At 46.7% G+C, this 27,490-nt stretch overlaps 1 protein-coding gene across 1 annotated transcript in view; it reads right to left on the bottom strand.

Moving 5' to 3' along the window:
- Positions 1 to 27,490, bottom strand: part of LOC147109109 (cation channel sperm-associated auxiliary subunit beta-like) — a 556,551-nt gene that overhangs the window by 45,451 nt on the left and 483,610 nt on the right. Inside the window, exons 21-22 of the mRNA XM_086002719.1 lie at positions 19,528 to 19,638; positions 4,628 to 4,738 (exon numbers count right to left, since the gene is read on the bottom strand). Of these exons, the coding sequence (XP_085858845.1) occupies positions 4,628 to 4,738; positions 19,528 to 19,638 (222 nt within the window). The remainder of the gene's footprint in view (positions 1 to 4,627; positions 4,739 to 19,527; positions 19,639 to 27,490) is intronic.

The raw sequence follows: 27,490 nt of genomic DNA, 5'->3' as shown, positions 1-27,490 counted from the left end.
CTGGTCACCACATTGCAGGAAAGATGTGATTGCACTAGAGAGGGTACAGAGGAGATTTACAAGGATGTTGCTGGGAGTAGAGAATCTTAGCTATGAGGAAAGGCTGGATAGGCTGGGTCTGTTTTCCTTGGAACAGAGGAGGCTGAGGGGAAACCTTATTGAGATGTATCAAATTATGAGGGTCATAGATAAAGTGGTTAGAAAGGATCTATTTCCCTTAGCAGAGGGGTCAAAATTCTGGGGGCACAGATTTAAAGTAATTGGTGGAAGGTTTAGAGAGGATATTTCTTCACCCAGAGGGTTGCAGGGGTCTGGAACTCTGCCTGAAAAGGTGGCAGAGGCAGGAACCCTAACCACATTTAAAAAAGTACTTGAGATGCTCTAACCTGCAGGATTACAGACCAAGAACTGGGATTAGGCTGGATAGTTCGTTGTTGGCCGGCGCAGATACGATGGGACAAAATGCCTCCTTCCGTGCTGTATGTACGATTTATAAATCTATGATTTATTTAATTGAATTTAAATTCCCCTGCTGCTATGGTGGGATTTGATTTCACATAGAGCATTAGTCCAGGTCCATCTGGATTACTAATGTAGTAACATAACCACTATGCTACCATTCCCATTTGGATGCAATAACAGAGAGGATTGATGAAGGGAATGCAATAGATGTTGTCTACATGGATTTTTGGGAGGTGTTTGACAAAGTACCACATAGAAGGCTGGTTAACAAAATTGATGCTTATGGAATAGGTGGGTCAGTGGCAGCTTGGATAAGGAAATGGCTTAAGGACAGAAAACAGCGAATTATAGTAAATGGCTGATTTTTAGACTGGAAGATTGTAGGCAGTGGTGTTCCCCAAGGGTCAGTGCAGGGGCCACTGCTTTTTTTGATATATATAAATGACCTGCTTATTGGAATACAGAGTAGAATTTCTAAATTGACACCAAACTTGGGGGTGTGGCAAACAGTGAGGATGATACCAATTGGCTGCAACAGGACATAGAAAAGCTAGCAGAATGGGCAGACAAGTGGCAGATGGAATTTAATACAGAGAAGTGTGAGGTGATGCATTTTGGCAGAAGGAACAGGGAGAGGCAATATACACTTAATAGCACAGTTTTAAAGAGTGTGCAGGGACAAAGGGACCTAGGAGTTAATGTGCATAGGTCCCTGAAGGTGGCAGGGACATATTGAGAGAGTGGTTAGCAAAGCATATGGGATCTTGGGCTTCATAAATAGAGGTATTGAGTACAAAAGTAGAGGAGTTATGCTGAACTTTTATAAACTGCTGGTTTGGCCACAACTGGAGTATTGTATCCAGTTATGGTCACCACACTTTAGGAAGGATTTGAAGGCGCTTGAGAGGGTGCAGAGGAGATTTACCAGAATGGTTCTGGGGATTGGGGGATCTTAGCTACAAGGAGAGGTTGGAGAAGTTGGATTTGTTTTCATTAGAGCAAAGGAGGTTGAGGGGTGATTTGATAGAGGTGTACAAGATTATGATGGGTTTGGATAGGGTAGACGGGGAATAGCTGTTCCCATTAGTTGATGGTACAAGGACTAGGGGACACAGATTTAAGGTTTTGGGAAAGTGATATGGGGGGATATGAGGAAAAACATTTTTACGCAGCAAGGGTAATGACCTGGAATTTGCTGTCGACGGAAGTGGTGGAAGCGGAGACACTCAATGTTTTCAAGGGGAGACTGGATAGGCACTTGAGGGAAATAAACTTGCAGGGCTACGGGGCTAGAGCGGGGGAATGGGACTGACTGGATTGCTGTACAGAGAACCGGTACAGACTCGATAAGCAGAATGGCCTCCTTTTGTGCCGTTATGACTCTATGACTCTATAGGCCCATTCTACTCAATCTCTTCTCATAGGACAACCCTCTCATCCCAGGAATCAGTCTAGTGAACCTTTGTTGCACCCCCTCTAAGGCAAGTATGGATGTAGACCAAAACTGTACACAGTACTCCAGGTGTGGTCTCATCCTAGCCCTGTACAATTGCAGCAAGACTTTGTCACTCTTGTACTTCAACCCCCTTGAAATGAGGCCAAAATACTATTTGTGTTCCTAATTGCTTGCTGTACCTGCATGTTAACTTTCTGTGTTTTGTGTACAAGGACACCTAAATCTCTCTGCACACCAACATTTAAATTTCTCACCATTTAAAAAATATTCTGTTTCGATTCTTTCTACCAAAGTGTATAATCTCACATTTCCCCACATTATACTCCATCTTCCACCTTCTTTCCCACTCACTTAACCTGTCTATGTTCCTTTGCAGACTCATTGGGGGAAAAATTGGGTGGTGCCCCTTTTGGGGCGCTAACCTTCCGGGACGCTAATTTTAGCAGCCCGAAAAAGTTAGTGCCCCTCCACCAGAAATTCAGTAGTAGTACTACAGGAAGCGCTCCACCTCCTTCTTGGGGTGCTACAACTGAATATCGTGGTGCTACGTGCAACAGCACCACGCGCGTCGACACGTAGCGCCACGTCATTGCAGGTCTCCTCCTGGGGGCGCTAACGAGAGGCGCAAATCAACCCAATTTTCCCCCTTTATGTCCTCCTCACAGCTTACTTTCCCACCTAGCTTTGCATCGTCAGCAAACGAGGATACATTACATTCAGTCCCTTCATTTAGATTATTAACGTAGATTGTAAATAGCTGATTCATGCGGTACTCCACTAGCAACAACCTGCCATCCCGAAAAATGACCCGTTTATTCCTACACTCTGTTTTCTGTCCTTTAACCTTCCTGTAGCCCCGCTAATATATTACCCCCAACCCCATGAGCCCTTATCTTTTGCAACAACCTTTCATGACTTTTGTATGCATGGGTCCCTAAAAGGAAAATAGGTTGTACAGTTTATGAAAGTGAGGGGATACTAAAAAAAATATTTTAAATATACCTTATTCAGAAAAAGTTTCCAAAATGGAAGTCATTTCTTCCAGATACAGCTTCTGGAATCTTTCAGTTTTGAGCATTTTTTTTAGGAATAATTGTGAGTGTAGTCCAATGCCTTTAATTGGAGGAACATTTTTCAAATTCAAAGAACTCTTTGCACTGAGTAGCAATCTCTTCCATCGTCATCATATACAAGGTGTCGTTTTGGGAACCCATATGGGCCCTGGCTATGCTTGCCTTTTCGTGGGCTACGTGGAACATTCTTTGTTCCAGTCCTACTCAGGTCCCCTCCCTCACCTCTTTTTCCGGTATATTGATGAGTGTATCATGCCGTTTTCTGCTCTCCCCCGAACTGGAAAATCTCATCAACTTTGCTTCAAATTTTCACCTCTCCATTGCCTTCACATGGTCCATCTCCGACTCTTCCCTTCCCTTCCTCGATTTCTCTATCTCCATTTCTGCGGATAGGCTGTCAACCTATATCTACTATATAAGCCCACTGACTCCCACAGCTACCTTGATTACACTTCCTCCCACCTCGCTTCCTGTAAGGACTCTATTCCACTCTCCCAGTTTCTCCGTTTCCATCACATCTGTTCTGACGATGCCACCTTCCACACCAGTGCTTCCGATACGTCTTCCTTTTTCCTCAAGTGAGAAATCCCCGCCACCATGGTTGACAGGGCCCTAGACCGTGTCTGTCCCATTTCCCGCACTTCTGCTCTCACCCCTTCTCCTCCAGGAACACCAGTTAGCCTGACATCAGTAGTAGTGAAATTGCTAGAATCTATTATTAGGGACATGGTAACAGGGCACTTAGAAAATCACGGATTTATGAAAGGGAAATCGTGTTTAAAAAATCTGTTAGAGTTTTTTGAGGTTGTAACTAGCAGGGTAGATAAGGGGGAACCAGAGGATGTAATGTATTTGGATATTCAAAAAGCATTTGATAAGATGCCACACATGAGATTATTATACAAAATTAGGGCTCATGGATTGGGGGTAATATATTAGCATGGATTCGCTGATTGCACAGTTTTCAGTTCCATTCGCAACTCCTCAGATAATGAAGTATTCCGTGCCCATGCGCAGCAAGACCTGGACAACATTCAGGCTTGGGCTGATAAGTGGCAAGTAACAGTCACGCCACAAAAGTGCCATGCAATGACAATCTTCAACAAGCGAGAGTCTAACCACCACCCCTTGACATTTAACGGCATTACCATCGTCGAATCCCCCACCATCAACATCCTGGGGGTCACCATTGACCAGAAACTTAACTGGACCAGCCACATAAATACTGTGGCTACAAGAGCGGGTCAGGGGCTAGGTATACTGCAGTGAGTGACTCACCTCCTGACTCTCCAAAGCCTTTCCACCGTCTACAAGGTACAATTCAGGAGCGTGATGGAATACTCTCCAATTGCCTGGATGAGTGCAGCTCCAACAACTCAAGAAGCTCAACCCCATCCAGGACAAAGCAGCCCACTTTATTGACACCTAATCCACCATCTTAAACATTCACTCCCTCCACCATCGGCACACCGTGGCTGCAGTGTGTACCATCTACAAGATGCACTGCAGCAACTCACCAAGGCTTCTTATTGATTTAGTGTGGATTATTCGAATCTAAACTGAAAGTGCTTTTGCTTTGTGCTATAGTGCAAAGCATAGTTGAAGTGATTCTGTTCTAGATGAGCAATTCTCTTACCTTCTCTTTGCAGTCTGAGTATTCAATGAATGAGGATAACTTCATTGCTGCAGTGCAGCCACATTCCTGCCTTGAACGTTTCCCAGCACATTGCTTGTACTGCCCAGTTCTCTGTAATTAAGATCAGGGCTAAATGTTACGTTTACTTTTAATTCAATCAGGATCATTAAAAAAGATACGTGCTCATTGCTGGGGAGTATAAATGATTAGCTACAGAAATATAAAGAACCCCAAATTAAACCAAAAACAGTGGCTGTTGTGATACTGGAAATGCATTTGTAATTTACAATTACAATATTTTATGAAATGTGGTAGATTTGCATATGCAATTCCAGTAAAAATTGATTTCCAAGGTCTGTGCTTAAAATGTGAACATTTATTTTTTCCTATCCAATTTTCTCCCCTTTTCGCTTGGAAAAAAAAGAATTAGGGGGGAAAACTTAGGTTGGTTTGCGCCTTTTGTTAGCGCCCGGGAGGGGGGGTGCAAATCCCCCAGCGCCCGGGCGTGGTGCCGCTAACGCCTCCCGCGGAATTCAGCGGGAGGTTAGCAGCAGCAGTAGCCGGTAGTGCCCTGTGGCGCTGCACAGCCAGCGATGACGTAATCGCAGTGCGCAGTGCCCCGCTTGCGCCTCAGATGCAAACTTCCCTTGCGCTCACTAACCTATCGCCGACATGTCCGACAGGATCAGGGGGCGTCTTTGCAGCGGTGGTGGTGCTACTTAAAGGGCAGGTGTTGGGCGGCCATTTAAATTTTGTCCTACTGTCAGCACCTGCCCCCTTTCATTTGTTCACGCGATCGCTCAGCCCGGTACTCCTTTTGAGTGCCGGGCTGTTTTCACGGCACCTCGCTCCCCTGTGGTCCAGCAGGGCCCCGGTGCGTGCTGTAAGAATAAGCCATTCGCTGTAAGAATTTGCTATAACTTGACCAAACTTAAAAAGTTGACCAAATTTAATATCCCAGCATGCTTCGGGAGGTTGAGGGGTTGGTTCCTGTGGGAACTTTGTATGAAAGCTGTTAATCAGATAAGGAAGCAACAGACCCAGGAACAAACGGTTGGGCATTACAAAGACAGGAACTTTTTCAGGCAAAAGGTGTAAACGGCTTTGGGGCCCACTGATAAGAAGAGGAAAACTGCCGACAATGGCAAAGACAATGGTTGAGTTAGTCACAAAGTATGAGCAGGCAATTTACCTCTCCGGGAGAGGTGGATACAGGTCATTATTGGTGGTGATGATCTGGTTTATGAGGCCGAACAATGGACACAAGGGTCCACATGTCGGCAGCGACTAATGAAAGCCATCTGGTTATTAGCCTATCAGAGGCAAGTTAAGAATGATGAGTGTACAACGATTAAGTTACGAAGGGAAATAGAGGATACGGCAGAAAAAGCCAGTGATAGAGAAGCAGTGGTGAACCGACTTCTGAAGGAATTAGAGGAAGACAGAGAAAGTAAGAAGAAGGAACTGGAGGAAGAAAGGGAAAGCAGAAAGAGGGAGGTAGAGGAATTAAGGGAGAGCAAGAGTAAGCTCGAGGAAAAATTTGAGAAGGAAAAGGAAAAGTGGGTTACTAAAGAACAATATCTAGCGAGCCAGTGTATCAATAATCAGAATCAATGTGACATGTTGTCAATGAGGGAAGCAGATCAGAGGCAGAGCGGAGCAGGCAGAAAGGGCCAAAGAGGACCTGAAATCCACATTTAGGATTGTTCAGAAACAGGCTTCTGAAGATGGGGTGCTCGAGGGCATCACACCAGGTGTAAAAGGAAGATTAAGGAGTTGGAGGATAAATTACGGGTCCAGAGGAGCCTTGTGTGTGCCATGATCCCTTCATCAGGAGAAGGGCTAGACGATGGAGAAAGGGATAGTGAAGGTGAGGAAGGTGAAGCAGAGTTAGAGCAGGGTTATGGCCCACCGGAGGGAGTTCGGACCCCACCTATGGTACCGATGTGCCAAAAACAGTACCAGTCGCCAGCCGAGGGCGCAGAGGCAGGAGCCCTGTGGTCGCTAGATCGGGAATTTGTGGTCCCATATAATAATGAGGAATTAAGGAAAATGTCCAGTGATATGAAAAAGTTGGAGCAGGGAGGGGACCCCCAAGGGCACTATTTAAACGTCTTACAGCACAGCGCTGGGCCCCTCCCCTTTAATAAAGGGGGGGAGGCCTGCAATGACACGGCGCTACTACATGTAACGCAGTGAAATTCAGTAGTAGCACCCCAAGTAGGAGGTGGATCGCTTTCCAGTAGCACCCCACCTCCTGCTTGGGGCGCTACTACTGAATTTACAGCGGAGAGGCGCTCACTTTTAGCGCCCCAGCGACGTTAGCACCCCAAAATGGGCGCTACCCAATTTTTCCACCTTGTATTTATATAGCGCCTTTCATGACTGCAGGATGTTCCAACGCGATTTACAGCCTACAATCTACTTTTTGAAGTGTAGTCACTGTTGTAACGTAGAAAACACAGCAGCAAAAATTGAGCACAGCCAAAATTGTCCGACAATTAATAATGTGATAATAATCGGACAATCCGTATTAATGATGTTGGTTGAGGGTTAAACATTGGCTAGGACAACAGGGCGAACTCCCCAGCTCGTCTTCAAATAGGGCCATGTGTAGGATTTCGCAAGAATATCAAAAATCTCTACAGCCCCGAAGATTATATTTTGATTAAAGATAACCTGGGTAGAATATACCTTTAAAAATCCAGGGCATCAAAATGGCCATCAGACCTCATGGCAGAAGACAAAAGACAGTCTCTCTTCAAAGCACGGGCTGACAAAAAGGACTTGAAAGGCAACCTGTGTGTCTGTGAAAAAGGAAAATCAAAGATGGCTGTCCAGCCTCGTGGCAAAAGACACAACACAGCCTGTGTGCATATGGAAAGGAAAATCAAAGATGGCTGACAAAGGATTTAGAAAAAAAAACAGCCTCTGAAGCAATGAGGTATTTAAACTGTCAATCAAAGGCAGTTTAGGGAGTTTTACCGCAGGACAATCGATGTTTGTTTACAGGAAGTCTACAATGCTGACACAAAGGCTTAACCACTTAAAGCTGTCAATCAATTGCGGTTGCACTGACCACAGGACAATGGATTTGTTTACACTAACATCCAAGGGCTGTTTACCCAGCAATTAAGGAAACAGTCATTTTTTTTCAAACTGAGACAGCTTTATTCAACCCAGTTTAAACGAATGGGTAATTCATCCAAACCCCATCACAGTCAATGGGGACAGTTTGGATCTCTTTTGTTTAGCCCAGATACATCCAGATTTGGGTGCGAAGATTTTGGCTCCAAATGGGGTATAAAGATAGCTTCTCAGGAAGCCATCTCTCTCTCTCTCTGCCGCCTCGCCTCCGTGCTCTGCCTGCAAGGAAGAACAACTCAACAGCCCGCCCAAAGGAGTGGAATACCAGCAGTTACTTTTAAACGCTGGGGTATCTCCATTTCAGGGTGGTGAAGAATCTAAGACCGCAAGGGCACGGAGCAGGCGTTCTCTTGCGAGCATAGATTTTCTGACCTATTACAAGGCAACTTAGATAGGTATTTAGGGGTGGGAATTAAGGGGAATTATTGTTAAATTGTGATTTTAGTCAATTTTCCCTTGTGTCCGTTCTCTCCTCCCCTATTAAGTAAGTGTTGTACTAAGCAAAAGTGCTGTAGTAAGCAAAGTGTACTGTATTAAAGGTGTGCTGCACTAGTTAAAAGTGCTGTATTTAAGTAAAAGAGTGTTGTACTAAGCCAAAGAATGCTGTAGTAGACTAAAGGTGCTGTATTTAAGTAAAAGTGTGCTGTACTAAGCCAAAGAATGCTGTAGTAGACTAAAGGTGCTGTATTTAAGTAAAAGTGTGCTGTACTAAGCCAAAGAGTGCTGTAGTAAGTAAAAAGTGTACTGTGTTAAGTATAAACGTTGAATTAAGCATAGGAGTGCTGTATTGATTATTTTCAATTTATTTCTTTTCATTTCAATAAATACTGGCCTGTTTTGCACCCAACCACGAGTCTCGTTTCTGTCTACATCACTGCTGAACAAGTCCGGCGGTCAGAACCAGGAAAGGGGAACGATTCGAAACTGCACTGGGCTCTGGAGCAGCTCAGAGACTTCTGACTGGCCAGAGGCAATAACCCCAAACCCCCCCTCAATTCCTACAAAATGGCGACTACGACAGGACCGTCGGCAACGGTATGCGATGTAGCAGACGGTGGTTTGGGTCTGGAGAGAGCAGCAGTTATTGGTTTTCTTTTTATCCCACTGATCTGTTTGTGGTTAGGTGCCCGCAGGCTTAGGGAATCTAGAGCAGAGAGTTGGGATAGGGAAAGGGAGGTTGAAGAATACCAGGCCAAGATGGAGTGCCTGGTGGTCCAGTTTAGTGAGGGCAAAAGCCACACAAGGCACGAGTCAGAGTACCTGAAGTGCCTAGTTACAGAGGCCAAGAGCAATGAGATGAGGGTGCAGGAGGAGAACGCTCGCCTCATACAAGAAATAAAAGAGCAGGAGGAAAAGGTTAGGGAGGTAAAGGCAGCATATAAGCTGGCCTGCGAGCAAGGGTTTGAGGAAGTAGATCATGGCCCCTGTAGGGAAGAGATAGAAAGCTTGAATATGGCTTTAAAGAGGGCAAAGGGGATGATATGTCTGATTAGCCCGAAATCAGGTCAGTCAGATTTTACCGGCAACCCAAATAAAACCGTCCCACAGGCAACACCCAGGAAAAGGCTGGTCAGGGAATCAGAGGTCCCACGACCACCACCCACGGCTCCGAGCTTTCAGGAGCTCTGGCAGCAAAGGGGGGTGGAGGATGAGGTGGTAGAGGAAGCACAGCAGGCCCCGCTAGATAGGCCGGGACCAGGACCAGTGTACCCCCTCCGACAATGGAGGTACGGTCCGCCCGTTGATGAAGATGACCCAGGGGCCATCCAGAATCAGTTTGTGGTGCCGTATGGCACCCACCAGCTCAGGGACATGGTTAGCCACGTCCCCAAGCTCACTAAAAAGGGAGATCCCTCTCTACACTTCAGGGAGATAGAGCAGGCAGCTTGTGTAAATGACTGCGATGACGCAGAGCAAGCAAAAATGCTGCTGTTTTCCCTGGCAGGTGATCTCCTCCAGGCCCTATCTGGCGAGTGCAAAAGGGGGCAGAGGGATTATGAGGGTCTGAAGAATGAGATATTGGAGGCCATGGGACTCAATGATGGTAGCCTGTTTGCCCGGGTAGAAAGAACAGTGCAGCTCCCAGGGGAGTCCCCGCAGGCATTCGCAGACAGGCTGTGGCCAGTCTACTGGAGCATGTGCCCGGGAGTGCCAGGGCGGGTAGCACTGGACCCAGTCCAATTGACTCACTGACTCCGTTGTCTCATGACAAACAGCCTACCCCAGATCCAAGCCCAGGTCGTGGCTTGGTTTGACCCCCAAAACCCCCAGACCACCGAAGAAGTGGTGATCCGCCGGCTCACAGTAGCCTTTAGAAACCTAAGGTGTATCAAGACGCCCCAGCCCAAGGGAAGGGTCCATGAGGTTAAACCTGGGAGCCAGAGTAAGAAAGAGTGGCACCAGGAGGGGAACCATCCCTCCCAGGCTAGGTTAAATTGCTATGGGGGCGGGAAAGATGGTCACTGGAGAAAAGACTGTAAGAATCCCTGGAAGGATAGCAAGGGAAAGGATCCCACAGCCCCAGCCCATAAGGCAGGGCCAGACATCCCTACCGCAGCGATTGAGTCACTTTTACAGTCCCTACGGTCTCTTCTGATTGGCCAGGGGAGAGTAGCAGCCACCACTGGTGCTTTGACCCCATCTGCCCCACCTCTCTCCCAGCAATGACTAGAGCCAGTGCAAACTGTTGACCTGTGTCCCCGCGAAAATGCTGAGGGGAGCAGGCCCTATGATAAGATGGGGGTGAAGATGGTGCAGGGGAGATATTCGGTGGACACTGGAGCCTCCAGCACAGTGGTCCACTCGGAAGACCTGACCAATTCCCCCCGGTCTAACCAGGTCCCATTTAACTTAATGGGACCCACAGGGAAACAGGCAGCTGGGAGTGAGCCTGAGGTTACAAATCCTCAGCCCACAGCGGGTACAAGCTCACAGGCTGCACAGGCAGGCGCTGCGGCTTGTGCTAGGGGAGGAGCCATTCATGACCAGTGTAAGTTGTTCAAGCAGGGGGACAGGGAAGGAAAGCTCTGGGACCCCTGTAGAGCAGGCCCGGTAGCTACAATCCAGGGCAAGGGAGGCACACAGGGGATAGCTTTGGCCCCGGACCAAAAGCAGGTCCAGGCCCAAGATTCCACATTTAAGGCCGCCCTGGTGAGAGAAAAGGATTTTGAACAGGATTACTGGCAAGCTGCCAGTTATATCAAACAATTCAGGTTGTTTGAGCCGGGGGCAGGGAAACAGGCAGCTGGGATTGTACCTGAGATTAGAAAGCCTCAGCCTGCAGTGCGTACACACACACAGACTGCACATGCAGGCGCAGTCGCGTGCGTGAGGGGAGAAGTTCCCCAGCACTTGGCCCGAGCGATTCCCCCTCTCTTGTGGGACTCCGGGGAGGAGCCTGAACCAGGTTTTAGACCTGAAGGGGAAGGCTCTCAGCCACCGGCAGCCGGTGGCAAGGGATTGCCTGTCCCCAGCCCAGGTTTGGGAAGGGAGGGGCCCGAAGGAGGGGGTCCCCAGCCAGCAAGGAGTGTGACCTGAGCTAAGGGTCTGCTCGCCGGGGTAGCCCCACCAGCGACACTCCCTAGGAGATCTCTTCGGGTACCCCAGCCCAAGAAAGTATGGACACCAGCTTTTCAATGGAATAGGGCAGTCTCCCGAGTCAGGGAAAGCCAAAAGGCAGAAGTCCCCAACCAGCAGCCATAAGCTGCAAGGGACTTGAAGTTGGAATCAGTCCAGCCACGCTGCAGAGAGCAGCCTGTGGCAGCCCAAACAGGGATTAGGCTGGCCACCCGGAGACGGGCAGCGCTTGTATATAGCTTTGTTCAAGTAATGTGTATAAAGCATTAAGGTAGAACGTGTTAAATTTTAAATTTTATATTGCAATTCGGTAGTGTTAATTATTAGAGCATAAGTTTTAAGTATGGTACCGTTCCAGAGTGTCTATGTGAGTCGAGGTCGCGGGACCTGATCACACTCCCCTGAGCCAGGGGACCTGGCTAGACGTTTTTTCTTTAAGTCTTTTTCAGAGTTCCAGAAGGTACAGAGAACCAGCATGTCTTTGGATGCTCAAGGAAGGAGCACTCCTAGCCCACGATGGGAGGGGTCTGCAGGAGGCAGATGCCCACAACATTTCAGCTGCTATTTGGAAATTCAATTAAGAATAAGAGTTTACAAAAACTTGTTAATTATTTTATATATCTTGTATTATGTACTGGTCTCAACTCCAAAGGAGATAATGTGTGAATTTAGTTCCTAACTGTAAGATTGTACTACTTGTTTGGAGTTAATTGGAACAAATTGCATATGCCTATGAATTGTGTTTGCAGATTGTGAAAATTTTAAATACATTTATGGCTGAAGAATAGGGCCATTTAATAAAGTGTCAGGCAATTGCATTTTAATTTAAAAAAAGGGGAAGCTCGTTTTCTTCCATTTATATTTTTAACAGACATGTTTTGGCTTGGTGGTAATCCCATTGAAGATGTCGTATCGTGTTAAAAAAAACTATGTCACAAGTGGTGCAGGGGCATTGGAACCCCTCCATGCTTGAATTATTGTGAATACAAGTGGTGCAGGGGCATTGGACCCCCTCCATGCTTGAATTATTGTGAATACAAGTGGTGCAGGGGCATTGGACCCCCTCTGTTTATTGATTATTTAACGAATCTTGTTTTCCTATTGATAGATGCCTACCGTGTACTGCGATTCTCTCTGGGTAGGGGAGATGGAGGTGTAGGGGGATCAAAGATAGATTTAGATAAGTATAAGGGAAGGTTGTTTGTGGGGGGTCAGAAATTATTGCTCACCTTTGGACAGGATACTACAAGCAAGTTTTAGTATCCGATGGGGGACTGTAGTTTTTCGCAAGAATTTCAAAAATCTCTACAGCCCCGAAGATTATATTTTGATTAAAGATAACCTGGGTAGAATATACCTTTAAAAATCCAGGGCATCAAAATGGCCATCAGACCTCGTGGCAGAAGACAAAAGACAGTCTCTCTTCAAAGCACGGGCTGACAAAAAGGACTTGAAAGGCAACCTGTGTGTCTGTGAAAAAGGAAAATCAAAGATGGCTGTCCGGCCTCGTGGCAAAAGACACAACACAGCCTGTGTGCATATGGAAAGGAAAATCAAAGATGGCTGACAAAGGATTTAGAAAAAAAAAACAGCCTCTGAAGCAATGAGGTATTTAAACTGTCAATCAAAGGCAGTTTAGGGAGTTTCACCGCAGGACAATCGATGTTTGTTTACAGGAAGTCTACAATATTGACACAAAGGCTTAACCACTTAAAGCTGTCAATCAATTGTGGTTGCACTGACCACAGGACAATGGCTTTGTTTACACTAACATCCAAGGGCTGTTTACCCAGCAATTAAGGAAACAGACATGTCTTTTTCAAACTGAGACAGCTTTATTCAACCCAGTTTAAACGAATGGGTAATTCATCCAAACCCCATCACAGTCAATGGGGACAGTTTGGATCCCTTTTGTTTAGCCCAGATACATCCGGATTTGGGCGCGAAGATTTCGGCTCCAAATGGGGTATAAAGATAGCTTCTCAGGAAGCCATCTCTCTCTCTGCCGCCTCGCCTCCGTGCTCTGCCTGAAAGGAAGAACAACTCGACAGCCCGCCCAAAGGAGTGGAATACCAGCAGTTACTTTTAAACACTGGGGTATCTCCATTTCAGGGTGGTGAAGAATCTAAGACCGCAAGGGCACGGAGCAGGCGTTCTCTGGTGAGCATAGATTTTCTGACCTATTACAAGGCAACTTAGATAGGTATTTAGGGGTGGGAATTAAGGGGAATTATTGTTAAATTGTGATTTTAGTCAATTTTCCCTCATTGTGTCCGTTCTCTCCTCCCCTATTAAGTAAGAATGTTGTACTAAGCAAAGGTGCTGTAGTAAGCAAAGTGTACTGTATTAAAGGTGTGCTGCACTCGTTAAAAGTGCTGTATTTATGTAAAAGAGTGTTGTACTAAGCCAAAGAGTGCTGTAGTAAGTAAAAAATGTACTGTGTTAAGTATAAGTGTTGTATTAAGCATAGGAGTGCTGTATTGATTATTTTCAATTTATTTCTTTTTATTTCAATAAATACTGGTCTGTTTTGCACCCAACCATGAGTCTCGTTTCTGTCTACATCGCTGCTGAGTAAGTCCGGCGGTCAGAACCAGGAAAGGGGAGCGATTCAAAACCGCACGGGGCTCTGGAGCAGCTCAGAGACTTCTGACTGGCCAGAGGCAATAACCCCAAACCCCCCCTCAATTCCTACAACATGGGATCTTTTATTTCCTCCTGAGAGGGCAGATGAGGCCTCGGTTTAACATCTTATCTGAAAGACAGCACCCTCTCAGTACTGCACTGTAGTGTCAGCCTAGATTTTGTGCTTAAGTCTCTGGAGTGGGACTTGAACCCACAACCTTCTGACTCAGAAGCAAGAGTGCTATCCACTGAGCCCCAGCTGACACCATGTTGAGGTACAGTTCTATGTGTACTGTTTCCCCTCCAGAATCTTGCCCAAATGATCATTCATGTATGAACCTAGACAGCAACATTTAGCTGGCTGTTCAACCATTGCCAAGCCCAATACTATCCTCGTGATGCCCAGGCACTTTCCAGTCATAGTCACTGAATAGCAATCAAATGTGAGTAAGGTTGCCAACTCTGGTTTGACGTATTCTTAGAGGTATGATCGTGTAATGCCTGATCATATGATGTCTGATCATGTCCATTCTCCAGTCTGCTGGCACCACCCCCGTATCCAAGGAGGATTGGAAGATTATGGCCAGTACCTTTGCAATTTCCACCTTTACTTCCCTCAGCATCCTAGGATGCACACCATCCAGTCCTGGTGACTTATCTACTTTAAGTACAGCCAGCCTTTCTAGTACCTCCTCTTTATCAATTTTTATCCCATCCAGTATCTCAACTACCTCCTCTTTCACTATGACTTTGGCAGCATCTTCTTCCTTGGTGAGGACAGATGCAAAGTACTCATTAGTACCTCAGCAATGCCCTCTGCCTCCATGCATAGGTCTCCATTTTGGTCCCTGATTGGCCCCGCCCCTCTTACAACACACTTACTATTTATATGCCTATAGAAGACTTTTGGATTTCCTTTTATGTTAACTGACAATCTATTCTCATACTCTGTCTTTGCCCCTCTTATTTCCTTTTTCACTTCCGCTCTGAACTTTCTATATTCAACCTGGTTCTCACTTGTATTCTCAACCTGACATGTATCACATGCCCCCTTTTCCTGCTTCGTCATCCAGGGAGTTCTGGCTTTGGTTGCCCTACTTTTCCCCCTCATGGGAATGTACCTCGACTGTACTCGAACCATCTCCTCTTTAAAGGCAGCCCATTGTTTGATTAGTTTTGCCTGCCAATCTTTGATTCCAATTTACCCAGGCCAGATCCATTGTCAACCCACTGAAATTGGCCTTCCTCCAATAAAGTATTTTTACTCTAGATTGCTCCCTGTCTTTTTCCATAGCTAATCTAAACCTTATGATACTGTGATCACTGTTCCCTAAATGTTCACCTACTGACACTTGACCCACCTCATTCTCCAGAACCAGATCCAGCAATGCCTCCTTCCTCATTGGGCCAGAAACGTACTGATCAAGAAAGTTCTCCTGAACACACTTCAGAAATTATTCCCCCTCTATGCCCTTTACACTATTACTATCCCAGTCTATATTAGGATAGTTGAAGGCCTCCATTATTACTACTGTATAGTTCTTCCACCTCTCTGCAATTTCCCTGCAAATTTGCTCCTCTACATCCTTCCCACTAGTTGGCAGCCTATAGAATACACCTAGTAGTGTAATGGCACCTCTATTGTTTTCTCAACTCTAACCAAATAGATTCTTGTCCTTGACCCCCTCCAGGACATCCTCTCTCTCCAGCACTGTAATATTCTCCTTAATCAATACTGCCACCACACCTCCTTTCTTTCCTTCCCTATCTTTCCTGAACATCTTATATTCAGGAATATTTAGTACCCAATCCTGCCCTTTTTCGAGCCAGATCTCTGTTATCGGCACAACATTATATTCCCATGTGTCTAGTTACGCCTGCAGCTCATCAACCTTATTTACCACACTTTGTGCATTCACACATGTGCACTGAAAACTATCTTAGACCTTCTTGTATTCTCACTTAGTCTGACCCCACCTAATACCGTACTATTTCTTACTCTAATGCTGTCTGTCTCTTCCAATCCTTTGTGCACCTTGTTTCTCCTTTCTAATGCTACATCCTGATGCTCATCCCCCTGCCAAATTAGTTTAAACCCTCCCCAACAGCACTAGAAACCCCCACCCGCAAGGACATTGGTCCCAGCTCTGTTGAGGTGCAACCTGTCCGGCTTGTACAGGTCCCACCTTCCCCAGAATTGGTCCCAATGTCCCAGGAATCTAAAGCCCTCCCTCCTGCACCATCTCTCCAGCCACGCATTCATCTGCTCTATCCTCCTATATCTACACTCACTAGCTCGTGGCACCGGGAGTAATCCGGAGATTACTGCCTTTGAGGGCCTGCTTTTTAATCTCTTTCCTAGCACCCTAAAATCTGCTTGCAGGACCTCATCCCTCTTTCTACCTATGTCGTTGATACTGATATGGACCACAACCTCTGGCTGTTCACCCTCCCTCCCCAGAAAGTTCTGCAGCCACTCAGTGACATCCTTGATCCTGGCACCAGGGAGGCAACATACCATCCTGGAATCACATCTGCTGCTGCAGAAACACCTGTCTGCTTCCCTAACTATCAAATCTCACATCACTATTGTTTTCCTGATCTTCCTCCTCCCCCCCCCCCCATACAGCTGAGCCACCCATGGTGCTGTGGATTTGGCTCTGGCTGTATTCCCCAGAGGAACCATCGCCCTCACCAGTACTGGTTAGAGAGTGAGATGCACTCAGGGGACTCCTGCACTACCTGCCTGGTCCTCCTTGTCTGTCTGACAGTCACCCATTCCCTCTCTGCCTGCACACTATTACGCTGCGGGGTGACCACCTTCTGAAACGTGCTATCCACATAACTCTCAGCATCACAGATGCACCACAGTGATGCCAGCTGCTGCTCAAGCTCCAAAACCTGGAGCTTGAGCTCCTCCAGCTGACGACACCTCCTACACATGTGGTCGTCCAGGACACAGGAAGCCTCCTGGAGTTCCTAAATGGCACAAGATGTGCATTCCACGGGACCGAGGTACCCTGCCATGCCCCTACTTAATAAACTATTAAGTAACTTAACAGAAATAAGCTTAAGACTTAAAAGAAAAACAATCATCAGCTACTCACCAATCAGCTCCTTCCCTTGTGCTGATGTTACTTCCCTCGCTCCCTGATGCTCGCGCTTCCTCCGGGTTCTGGGCTCTTGGGCCTACCTTTATCTGCCGTCGCTCCCTTTGCTTTCTCACAGGTCCGCTCTCGTGCCTATTAACTTGGAGACTTTGAGTTCTGTGGCTGCACTCCTCCTTTTCAGTTAGACGTCTCACCTGCCTTCCTCCTCTCCATCGAATTCCTGCGCTCACCAAATTCCTCCATTCTGCTTGCGACCCACTCCATTTGCGATGCACGCAGCTCTATCTCCAAGCTCTGTGCTCAAGCTCATCTTTCTTTCCCTCTCTTTAATTCTCTTTCTGTACCTGATTTGACATTGAATTCACCCATTCTAATGTATACTACCTTCTCAGTTCCTGCACTGTTAATTTCACAATGCTTCAATCTGATTGTTTAAGGAGATACGCAGTTGTTTGCCCTTGTTCACACAGACCCCAGATGCCCTGTAGAGGGTGCTGCACCATTTCCCTCTCACACTTCCAGCAACTGGCAGCGCAAAATATCGTCGACATTAAACAAGCAAGGGCAAATCTAACTAACAACGGATGCCATTCATTATAACAACAGAAAATGCTGGAAAAACTCAGCAGGTCAGGCAACATCCGTGGACAGAAATTTGAGTTGACGTTTCGGGTCGAACCCTTCTTCAAAACTGGAAAGAAAAGATAGATCGGAGGCAGGGCTGCGATCGGACAAAAGAATAAAAGAAACAAAAGAAGTAAAAAAGAGACAATAAAAGGTATTAGAAGCTAGATGAGATGGTAATAGGCTGAGATTAGGTGTAAAGTGTACTGGCAGGGCAAGAGATAGCTGCCAGGTGTGAGAGAGAAACAAAAGGAAAGGGGGGGGGGAAAGGAGTGGAAAAATTACAAGAAAAAATGAAATAGGGGCCGAGGTTATGATCTGAAATTGTTGTACTCGATATATTGAGTCCGGAAGGCTGCAGAGTGTCTAATCGGAAGATGAGGTGCTGTTCCTCGAGTTTACGTTGAGCTTCTGTGGAACAATACAAGAGGCCAAGGACGGTGAGGTCCGAGTGGGAATGGAGCGGTGAATTAAAATGACAGGCGACCGGAAGCTCGGGGCCACCCTTACGGACTGAACGGAGGTGTTCCGCAAAGCGGTCACCCAATCTGCGTTTGGTCTCCCCAATGTAGAGGAGACCACATCGTGAGCAGCGAATACAATATACTAGATTGCGAGAAGTACAAGTAAATCGCTGTTTCACCTGGAAGGGGTGTTTGGGGCCCTGGACAGTGGGAAGGGGGGAGGTATAGGGGCAGGTGTTACATCTCCTCCGCTTGCACGGGAAGGTGCCAGGCGAAGGGGAAGGGCTGTTTGGGGTGATAGAGGAGTGGACTAGGGTGTCTCGGAGGGAGCGGTCCCTGCGGAATGCTGAAAGGGGAGGGGAGGGGAAGATACGTTTGGTGGTGGGATCACTTTGGAGGTAGCGGAAATGCCGGAGGATGATCCGTTGAATGTGGAGGCTGGTGGGGTGAAAGGTGAGGACAAGGGGAACCCTATCGTGGTTCCGGGAGGGAGGGGCAGGGGTGAGGGCAGAAGTGCGGGAGATAGAACTGACACGGTCGAGGGCAGTGTCAATCACGGTAGAGGGGAATCCTCGGTTGCGGAAAAAGGAAGACATGTCTGAAGCACTGGTGTGCCTCGGTTGCCACAGGAAACTTTAGCCATCGTTTCTTCAGCATAGAAAGGGCGCCTTCTGCAGCTGTGCACTGGTTTCCTTTAAAATGGATCGAGCATATTCCAAAGCGCTGTACATTCTGGGTGTGCATATCCACCATTAAGCCCAAGAATTGCGGAATGGCTCCTATTAAAATCCGAGCCAAGTAGAATTGCATTTAGAGCAGGGAATCGTTAAATTGAATTAATTATTACTATGAGTTCCCTGGCTACAGTTACAGAGCCACGAAAAATGAAATGCACACGTGCAAACCACAAATGCAAAGTACTTCTCTCCTGGGGTAACAAATCAATCCTCCATTCCGAGAAACTCTCGGACAATCCAGGAGGTTGGCAACCCTAAGTATGAGACCCTTGGCTGATGTTTTACCCTCCATAGCCCAAGCAGTCTAAGGTCAACTGCAGTACTGCCACAATTGCTTCGCCTGAGGACAACCAACTCAGCACAGACCAAGCATCAAACCTGGGACCTTTGTGGAATATATTGGAGTAATTTTCAGTTCGGGCGTGGGCGGATAAAAATGGCAGTAGCTGAACGGCTGCTCACCCACCTGATTTTCCTTTCCATTGACTTCAATTGAATTCCATTGAATTCTACTACTGCCAGTGTTCTGCCTGCACCTAAACTGAAAATTACCGCTATGAATCAATACTACACTGTGATTTCTATTATAAAATAACATTTCTGAATAAAACACTTACTTTTGAGAGTTCATAAAAGTTTCGGAATTTTGGTTTACTTGGATCAGCATTATAGAAGTTATGTGTCACAGGAAGGTTTATTCCAAATTTGGATGGTGGTCTGTAATTCACCTATTGTAAACAATAAAAAGGATTTCTATTACTATATTGATAGTTCTATATTCTAGAAGTTGGAAATTAGTATATAGGATAAGTAAGGTATATCACAAGATTGCTTTGGATGAAGAAGGCCCTTTAGCACATATTCCTTCCAGAATATTTACCCTAACATCTTATTATAGCCTCCAGTTGTTTCTCAAATGTGTCGAATGAACTGGTCTCAACCACTCTCTCTGACAACCCAATCCAGCTGTTCATCACACTCTGTGTAAAGAAATAGTTCCCCACAGCTGTCCTAATTTTGTCTTCACAACCCTGAACCATACCGTCTAGTCCTGTTGCCTTGGCACATCTGAAAATATTGTTTCAGGTTTACTTTCTCTATCCTGTTCTCGGGACTACATTCGTTATGCCATAGCAAATGTCAGTGTTTCATTCCTAGTTAGACATTAAGCAAGAACAGAAGTGCACTGACACACTGATAGTCCCCTGAAGATCAAAGTCATCAATCAAAAGTTAACTTAGGTTGACTTAGGTCATGCACCAAGGCAATATTTACTAAAACCAAGATTACAACTGTTCCCACGTGCGTAATCTTCAATTATTTTTATTATCTCAATTACAGTGACAGGTGACTGGTGCCACATAAACATAGGTTTTTCATTTTTACTTTCCATTTAAAATATTGTAAATGACAGTCTGCTGGTGAGCCCCAGAAAAGGGGACTGTGTAAACAATTGTGAGTCGTCATTTGTCAGGACTTTACTGAATTTAGAGGGTAGTATAGAGGCGGGATCTGCATGTGGTGAGTCATCGGGCATGAGTGGGCTGCAGCCAGGCCAGGGGGAAAGGGTAGCTCGGGTGCCAGCTCCCCGGATGGCGAATTCAAGCACGGGTTTTGCTCCGCATGACTCAGATAACCTCGATGGTGCAACCTACAGAAGAAGGGTGATGGGCATGCACACAGAAATGCTTGTCAGAGAGCCTCTTGTCAGTGTCAAGGAACATAGAGCAGTCTAGCTCCAACATTGCACGGGGCTTTGCGCAGAGCTTGGAGCCCATGATTTCCAGGATGCAAATGATGGACAACTCCAGGAGAGACCTTGTGGACACACAGTTGATACTGAGTGTGATGGACGATCTTGCTGCTTCCATTGCAGCACAGGCAGAAGCGACCCAATGTCTCAGTGTTGCAGTGGAAGTGCAGAAAGCTCTCCTGCAGCCTCAGCTTGCTGCCATGTAAGATCAGACTGCTGTCACCATCGCTGGGTTTACGATTGTTGAAAGGGGCTTGCAGGGTGTCACAGCAGCACTGAAATCTGTCCTCCAACAGATTTCTAGGAATGCTGACGCACCACCCTGGGGGAGTGGCAGTGGGTCTGTGGAACAAGAACCTGCTGTACTCTCTCAGGATGACAGAATTCCTGCTCTCACCACTGCCACTCCGCTATTACCCTTGCTGCTGCCTATCAGCCAGCCAGCCTAGACTGCTGCTGCCCATGCTGAGGTGGTGCAGTCTACAGCTGGATCTTCTAGGTCCACAGCTGGTCAAGGTCATCCTGCAAGGCTATCTGTAGTCTCCCCCACTGAAAGCCAGCAGCACTGCATAGGAGCACTAGAGTAGGTCAAGGCACACGATAGACAGTCACTAAGGGGATGCACAAGGGTGAATAGTTGAGATTGTCAGTTTGATTGAATTTGGATAAATTTATGGATTTTGTTTGGAATGTGTGTTTTGTGCTGCCTCCCATTTCAGCTTCGTGCCCAGGAGGATGCTGTGACGTTCCGTAACAGAGGAATGGTATGATGGGGAAGGGTTACCTATGGGGATCTGAGGTTTCAGTCAGTCGAATTGGAGTCTGATGAGGCGTTCACGGACAGCCTGTCCGGAATGGGGATTTGCTGGCTGCCTTCTCCCTCCCTCCTCCTCCTCTTCCTGCTCCTCCTCCTGTTCCTAAGGTGTTCCCACAATCCCTGGTGGCAAGGGCTGCGCCTTCATGATGGTCAAGTTGTGGAGCAACAGACCACCATGAACTGGGACACCCACTGTGGCAAATACTGGAGGGCTCCTCCCACGCTGTCAAGGCAGCGGAACCATTGCCTGATCACCTCGATGGTCTGCTCAATGATGTTTCTGGTGGCAGCATGACTATTATTTATATGAGTGCTGGCCACGAGTGGTGGGATTGCAGAGGCGAGTCATCAGTCAGGTGCAGAGCGGATAGCCCTTGTCCCCGAGCAGCCAACCTTAGGTTTGACGTGATGGCTGGAAGATTGCTGGCACACCGGACTGGTGCAGGATGAAGGCATCATGACTGCTGCCAGAATAGCGGGCATTCACCATCATGATGCGCTGGGTGTGGTTGCACAATAACTGCACATTAAGTGAGTGATAGCTTTTAGCGGTTACGAACATCTCAGCATTGTTACACGGTGCCCACAAAGCCATATGTATGCAGTCGATGTCTAATATATAATTTACAACAAATATACATTCCTTTAAGGTACAAAAACCCCACAGGAATAGTGGTCCAACTGTGGCTAACAACAGAAGTTAAAGATAGTATTAGAGCAAAGGAAGAGGCTTATAATGCTGCCAAAAAGAATAGTAAGCCTGAGGATTGGGAGGATTTTAGAATTCAGCAAAGGAGGACCAAGAAATTGATAAAGAAAGGGAAAATAGAATATGAGAGTAAACTAACGAGAGACATAAAAACAGACTGTAAAAGCTTCTATGGTATGTAACATAAATCGTGCCATTTATGTAGAAAGGACTTATGAAATATACTGGGCGGCCTGCTGGTGGCGCTGTCCAGGGAGAGTATAAATACTCGGGCATGGGCCCAGCTTGCTCAGGGACATTTTGTAAACAGGAACTAGTGAAGGATAACTAGACTTCCATGTTGTGAAACAGTCGATTAAAGCCTTGTTTAATACTCTGACCAAGTGCCTAGTAGTTTTCTTATGTCAATTTAATTGACTGTTTGCTGCTCCATGCTCTGAGTGGTTTTGGGAACAGACGGCTACGACTCAAACAGTAGAAGGGAACCAGAGGTAGTAATCAATCCATCATGGAGAAACTACTCCGACCCGCCCGTCTTGACCTGGACCCGAATTCACCTACAACGGCTAAGGTATGGAAACACTGGTATCGTACCTTCAGCAACTTCCTCAGGGTGTGTGGTGAGAATGTTCCTGATAAGTTAGAGATACTTGCCAATTATGTATCCCCTCATGTGTTTGACTATATCGAAGACTGTGTAGACTATGGCTCTGCTATCCAAATACTACAGCAACAATATGTTAAGACCCCAAACAAAATTTTTGCTCGGCATCTACTGGCCACAACTCGACAACAACCCGGGGTATCACTTGACGAATTCCTTCAAAAGCTTCGCAGGCTCAGCAAGGATTGTAATCTCAAAGCTATCTCAGCTGAGCAGTACCAAGAGGAGTTAATTCGTGATTCCTTTATTAACGGAATTGCGTCTCCTTTCATATGCCAGTGTCTGTTGGAGAATAAAACCCTCAAGTTACAAGCTGCCTATGACCAGGCATGTTCTCTGGACTTAGCAAAAAGAAATGCAGGTGCCTATCTTTTACTGCGTGCACGGACTGCTGCTTTCACTTTTGGTGACTCCTCCAATGGGCCTCGGGCGGAAGCCCTCACTGATGACTACTCTATCCTAGCCAATGATGACCCTACCCTAGAAGCCCTCACTGATGACAACCCTGCCCTAGCGGCATCTTGGCAATCTGGAAGGAAGTGTTTCTTCTGTGGAGGTGCATTCCACTATAGGAAATTTTGTCCTGCTCGTAACGCAACCTGCAGTCATTGCAGTAAGAAAGGTCACTTTTCTAAGGTATGTCAGTCAAGAGCATCTGTTAGTAAGAAAGGTCACTTTTCGAAGGTATACCGGTCAAGAGCCCCTGTTAGTTTTGCAGCTGCTATCTATAAAACTGCTCCCCCCCCAAGAGCCACTACTAAGGTTACAACTGTCAAGGATAAAACTGCTCCTCCTCCCATCACAGCTGTTTCTCCCCAAAGCCTGTCCCATGCGGCCATGAAGGTTTCGGTAAATGGACACATTTTGAGTGCACTAATCGACTCATGCAGCTCTGACAGCTTCATCAGTGAGTAGGCTGTCAGTAAGTTAAAACTGCGTATTTACCCCTTGGACAGGGAAATTGCAATGGCTCTGACGACACTGACCACCAACTCTTCCGGCTTTTGTCTTGTCGACCTTATTCTCAATGGCTGCACTTATTCCTCCACCCGGCTCAGGGTGCTCAAAAACCTATGCAGTGATGTGCTCCTGGGACAGGATTTCCAGAAACAACACAAAAGACTCACTTTTGAGTTTGGAGGGTCAAAACCGGAGCTTACTACTGTATTTCCAAAGTACCATTTTGCGTGCTTTCAGCGGCTTCGCTCGACGAGCCCTCCTTGTTTGCCAATCTTTCCCCCCAATGTAAGCCCATAGTCACTAAATCACGACGTTTCAGCCAAAATGATCTATCCTTTATCGAGGCAGAGATCTCTCGCCTTCTAGCTGACTGTATCATTGAGCCATGTTCATCTTCCTGGCGGGCTCAAGTCGTCGTTGTTAAAAATCCTCTGAAGCAACACAAGAAACGTCTTTGCATCGATTACTTGCAAACTATTAATCAGTACACCGACCTGGATGCATACCCACTACCATGCATCGATGACATGGTCAATAACCTTGCCAACTACAAGGTATTTTCAACTTTTGACTTAAAGAGCGCATACCATCAAGTACCGTTAAAGAACTCTGACAAAAAGTATACGGTCTTTGATGCCAATGGTCGGCTTTACCAGTTTCGTTGCCTTCCATTTGGGGTCACCAATGGGGTGGCCATCTTCCAATGGGCAATGGATAGCTTAGTCAAACAGGAGAACTTAACAGACACTTTTCCATATCTGGATAATATCACCATTGCTGGTCATGACCAGAAGGAGCATGATGCCAACCTCCAAAAATTTCGTGACGTTCTCCGTCGTCGCAACTTAACCTTAAATGAGTCCAAATCTGTGAAATCAGTACCATCAGTCAACATCCTTGGCTACTGGGTGGGCAATGGTGACATCAAACCGGATCTGGAGCGACTTCATCCTCCTACGAATCTTGGCTCTCTTCGTCGGACCCTCGGCATGTTCGCCTATTATGCGAAGTGGATACCCCACTTTTCTGACGAGATCCAGCCCCTGCTCCACGCAAAGTCATTTCCGTTGAAGGCAACGGCTATTTCAGCTTTCGACCTCCTCAAGCAACAACTGGAAAAAGCCACGCTTCGTTCCATCGATGAAAATCTCCCTTTCGTGGTCGAGTGCGATGCATCGGATGTGGCAATCTCGGCTACCTTGAATCAAGGTGGTCGACCCGTTGCATTTCTGTCCAGAACTTTGCAGGGTAGCGAGCTCCATTATCCTCCTGTCAAGAAGGAGGCTACGACTATCATCAAAGCAGTACGTAAATGGAGTCATTTTCTCGCTCGTCGCTATTTCACGCTTATAACCGATCAGCGCTCCATGGCCTTTATGCTGGATAACCGGAAACGCACTAAGATCAAGAATGACAAAACACAGCTCTGCAGGATGGAATTAGCCCCCTTGGACTACACCATACATTATCGACCCGGCAAAGAGAATGTGGCCCCGGCTACCCTCACGCATGCATTCTGCTCTTCCATGTCAACTTCGACTCTTGCGGATCTTCATAGTGACTTATGCCATCCTGGCATTACCCATATGTTACACTTTGTGCGATCTAAAAATCTCCCATTTTCTACGGAAGACGTGAGAAAAACATGCTCCATGTCATAAATCGCAACTTCTACAAGAAGTAACTCAGGAAGTACTACTGAACGGCCAGCTGAGGGCGCTGTCCGAGGAGTATAAATACTCGGGCATGGGCCCAACTTGGCCAGAGACAATCTGGAAACAGGAAGCTAGTGACTACTAACTAGACCTCCATGTTTTGTTACAAGTCGATTAAAGCCTTGCTTTATGTACAACCAAGTGCGTAGTGAGTCTTTATTACGTCAATTTAATCAACTTGTTATCGTCTCCACCCCTTGGGTGATTCAGAACAACCAGCTGCAACTCGACCCGCAGAAAGGGACTTGTAGTGTATGTACCTTGAAGAAGGAACTATATTCTGCAGCCCCTGTATACTGCAGTACCAGTAGTGACCACCCCTGTATATAAGCCTGTGTAGTAACTTTGTATAGTAGTTCCAGTTTTGTCTCCATTCAGTAAACACCTGTTATAACCAACTTCTGCAGCCCGTGTCTCAATTACACACGGACATTACATTGGCAACGAACAGATCCGAACTTACCTACAGTTCTGCACCACCTCATGGGGATCCATCCCTGAAGCAAAGTTATTAGAGGTCGAAGCCAGAAGGAAGAAACCCAAAAAGAAAAAAAACCCCAAACAGAAGAAACGGGCGTCGACCGTGGGCAACCGCCCTCTGATTCATCGAATTCAAAGATTTGCAGGAGAGGCTGTCGAGAGCTGGGCTTGGTTATCCAGTCTATGGTGTTCCAGCTAATCGGGCTGGTGGCAGGTAGTACACTGATTCTTCCTGGGCCGCGGCGGGCTAGAGCTCGATCGGGTGGCTTTTCAACGGGGCCGAGCAGCGTTGTCGGGAAGAGGAGAGAGAGAGAGGGTGGAGCACACAGGGCGCGGCCGGTGCTATGAAGCCGGGCAGCGTACAGACCCGAGAAGAGGGAGGGAAGTGTCCCATAGGGTCTGCTCTGACGACGGGAACAGTAATTAAAATAAAAGAAAAAGCTCTGTGAAGCTGTCAAACACCAACATTCTCTGTAGTTTGATGAGTTCTTGTGTTCAGGACTCATCAAACCTTTCAACTTTGTCGATTTCAGATGGCTGTTGGATTGGAGCATCCAACAGCCAGTCTGTGAAATTGACAATGAGGATGCTGGGTCTCCCAATCCAGAGAGGATGAAGGCTGTAGGAAGAAAACAAGGTAAGTGAACATTTTTTTACACTTATCACTCACCTTACATACTTAGCACTCTACACTTGCACCCATCACTCACCTCTTCATCTTACTTCCAGGTGCCTCCGACCGTCGCAGACCTCCTTCACGTCACCTCCAACCCGGCGGGGTTCTCTGAGGTCGAGAAGCCTTCACCTGTGAAGGTAAAATGGCACTAATCCTTTTTTCTGCCTGTTAACTACCTGTTAACAGGCAGTTAAAAGTACTTAATGTCTTTCCTGCCTCCAGGAGACAGGACCCAAAGCAGCACTTCTTCCTGCCTCCTGGCAAAAGGGCACGGAGTCGGGATGGGAGTGGCTTTGCCATCCGGCCCCACTTTCTGCTAATTTCCCGGCAGTCCTGCCTCCATGCCCACCTCCTCGGGGCTTGGAAAATCCAGCCCCATGTGTCTGTCTTCATGGAAGAAGACGCAAAAAACTTCCCGTAAATAGTGGAGAACCAAAGGTCTAGCGAGAATGAGGAACTGAAAGAAATTAGTATTAGTGAAAAAGTAGTACTGGAGAAATTAATGGGACTGAAAGCCAACAAATCCCTCCAACATAAGGTCAGAAATGGGGATGTTTGCTGATTACTGCACAGTGTTCAGTGCCATGCACAACTCCTCAGATAATGAAGCAGTCCATGCCCACATGCAACAAGACCTGGATGACGTTCAGGCTTGGGCTGATAAGTGGCAGGTAACATTCGCGCCACAGAAGTGCCAGGCAATGACTATATCCAACAAGCGAGAGTCTAACCACCACCTCTTGACATTCAATGGCATTACCATTGCCGAATCCCCCACCATTAACATCCTGTGGGTCACCATTGAC

This window comes from Somniosus microcephalus, chromosome 12 (assembly GCF_052327205.1).
Source record: "Somniosus microcephalus isolate GS21.2 chromosome 12, FLI_Smic_1.0, whole genome shotgun sequence".
Taxonomy (NCBI): domain Eukaryota; kingdom Metazoa; phylum Chordata; class Chondrichthyes; order Squaliformes; family Somniosidae; genus Somniosus; species Somniosus microcephalus.
This window is presented reverse-complemented; position numbering and strand designations above follow the sequence as displayed.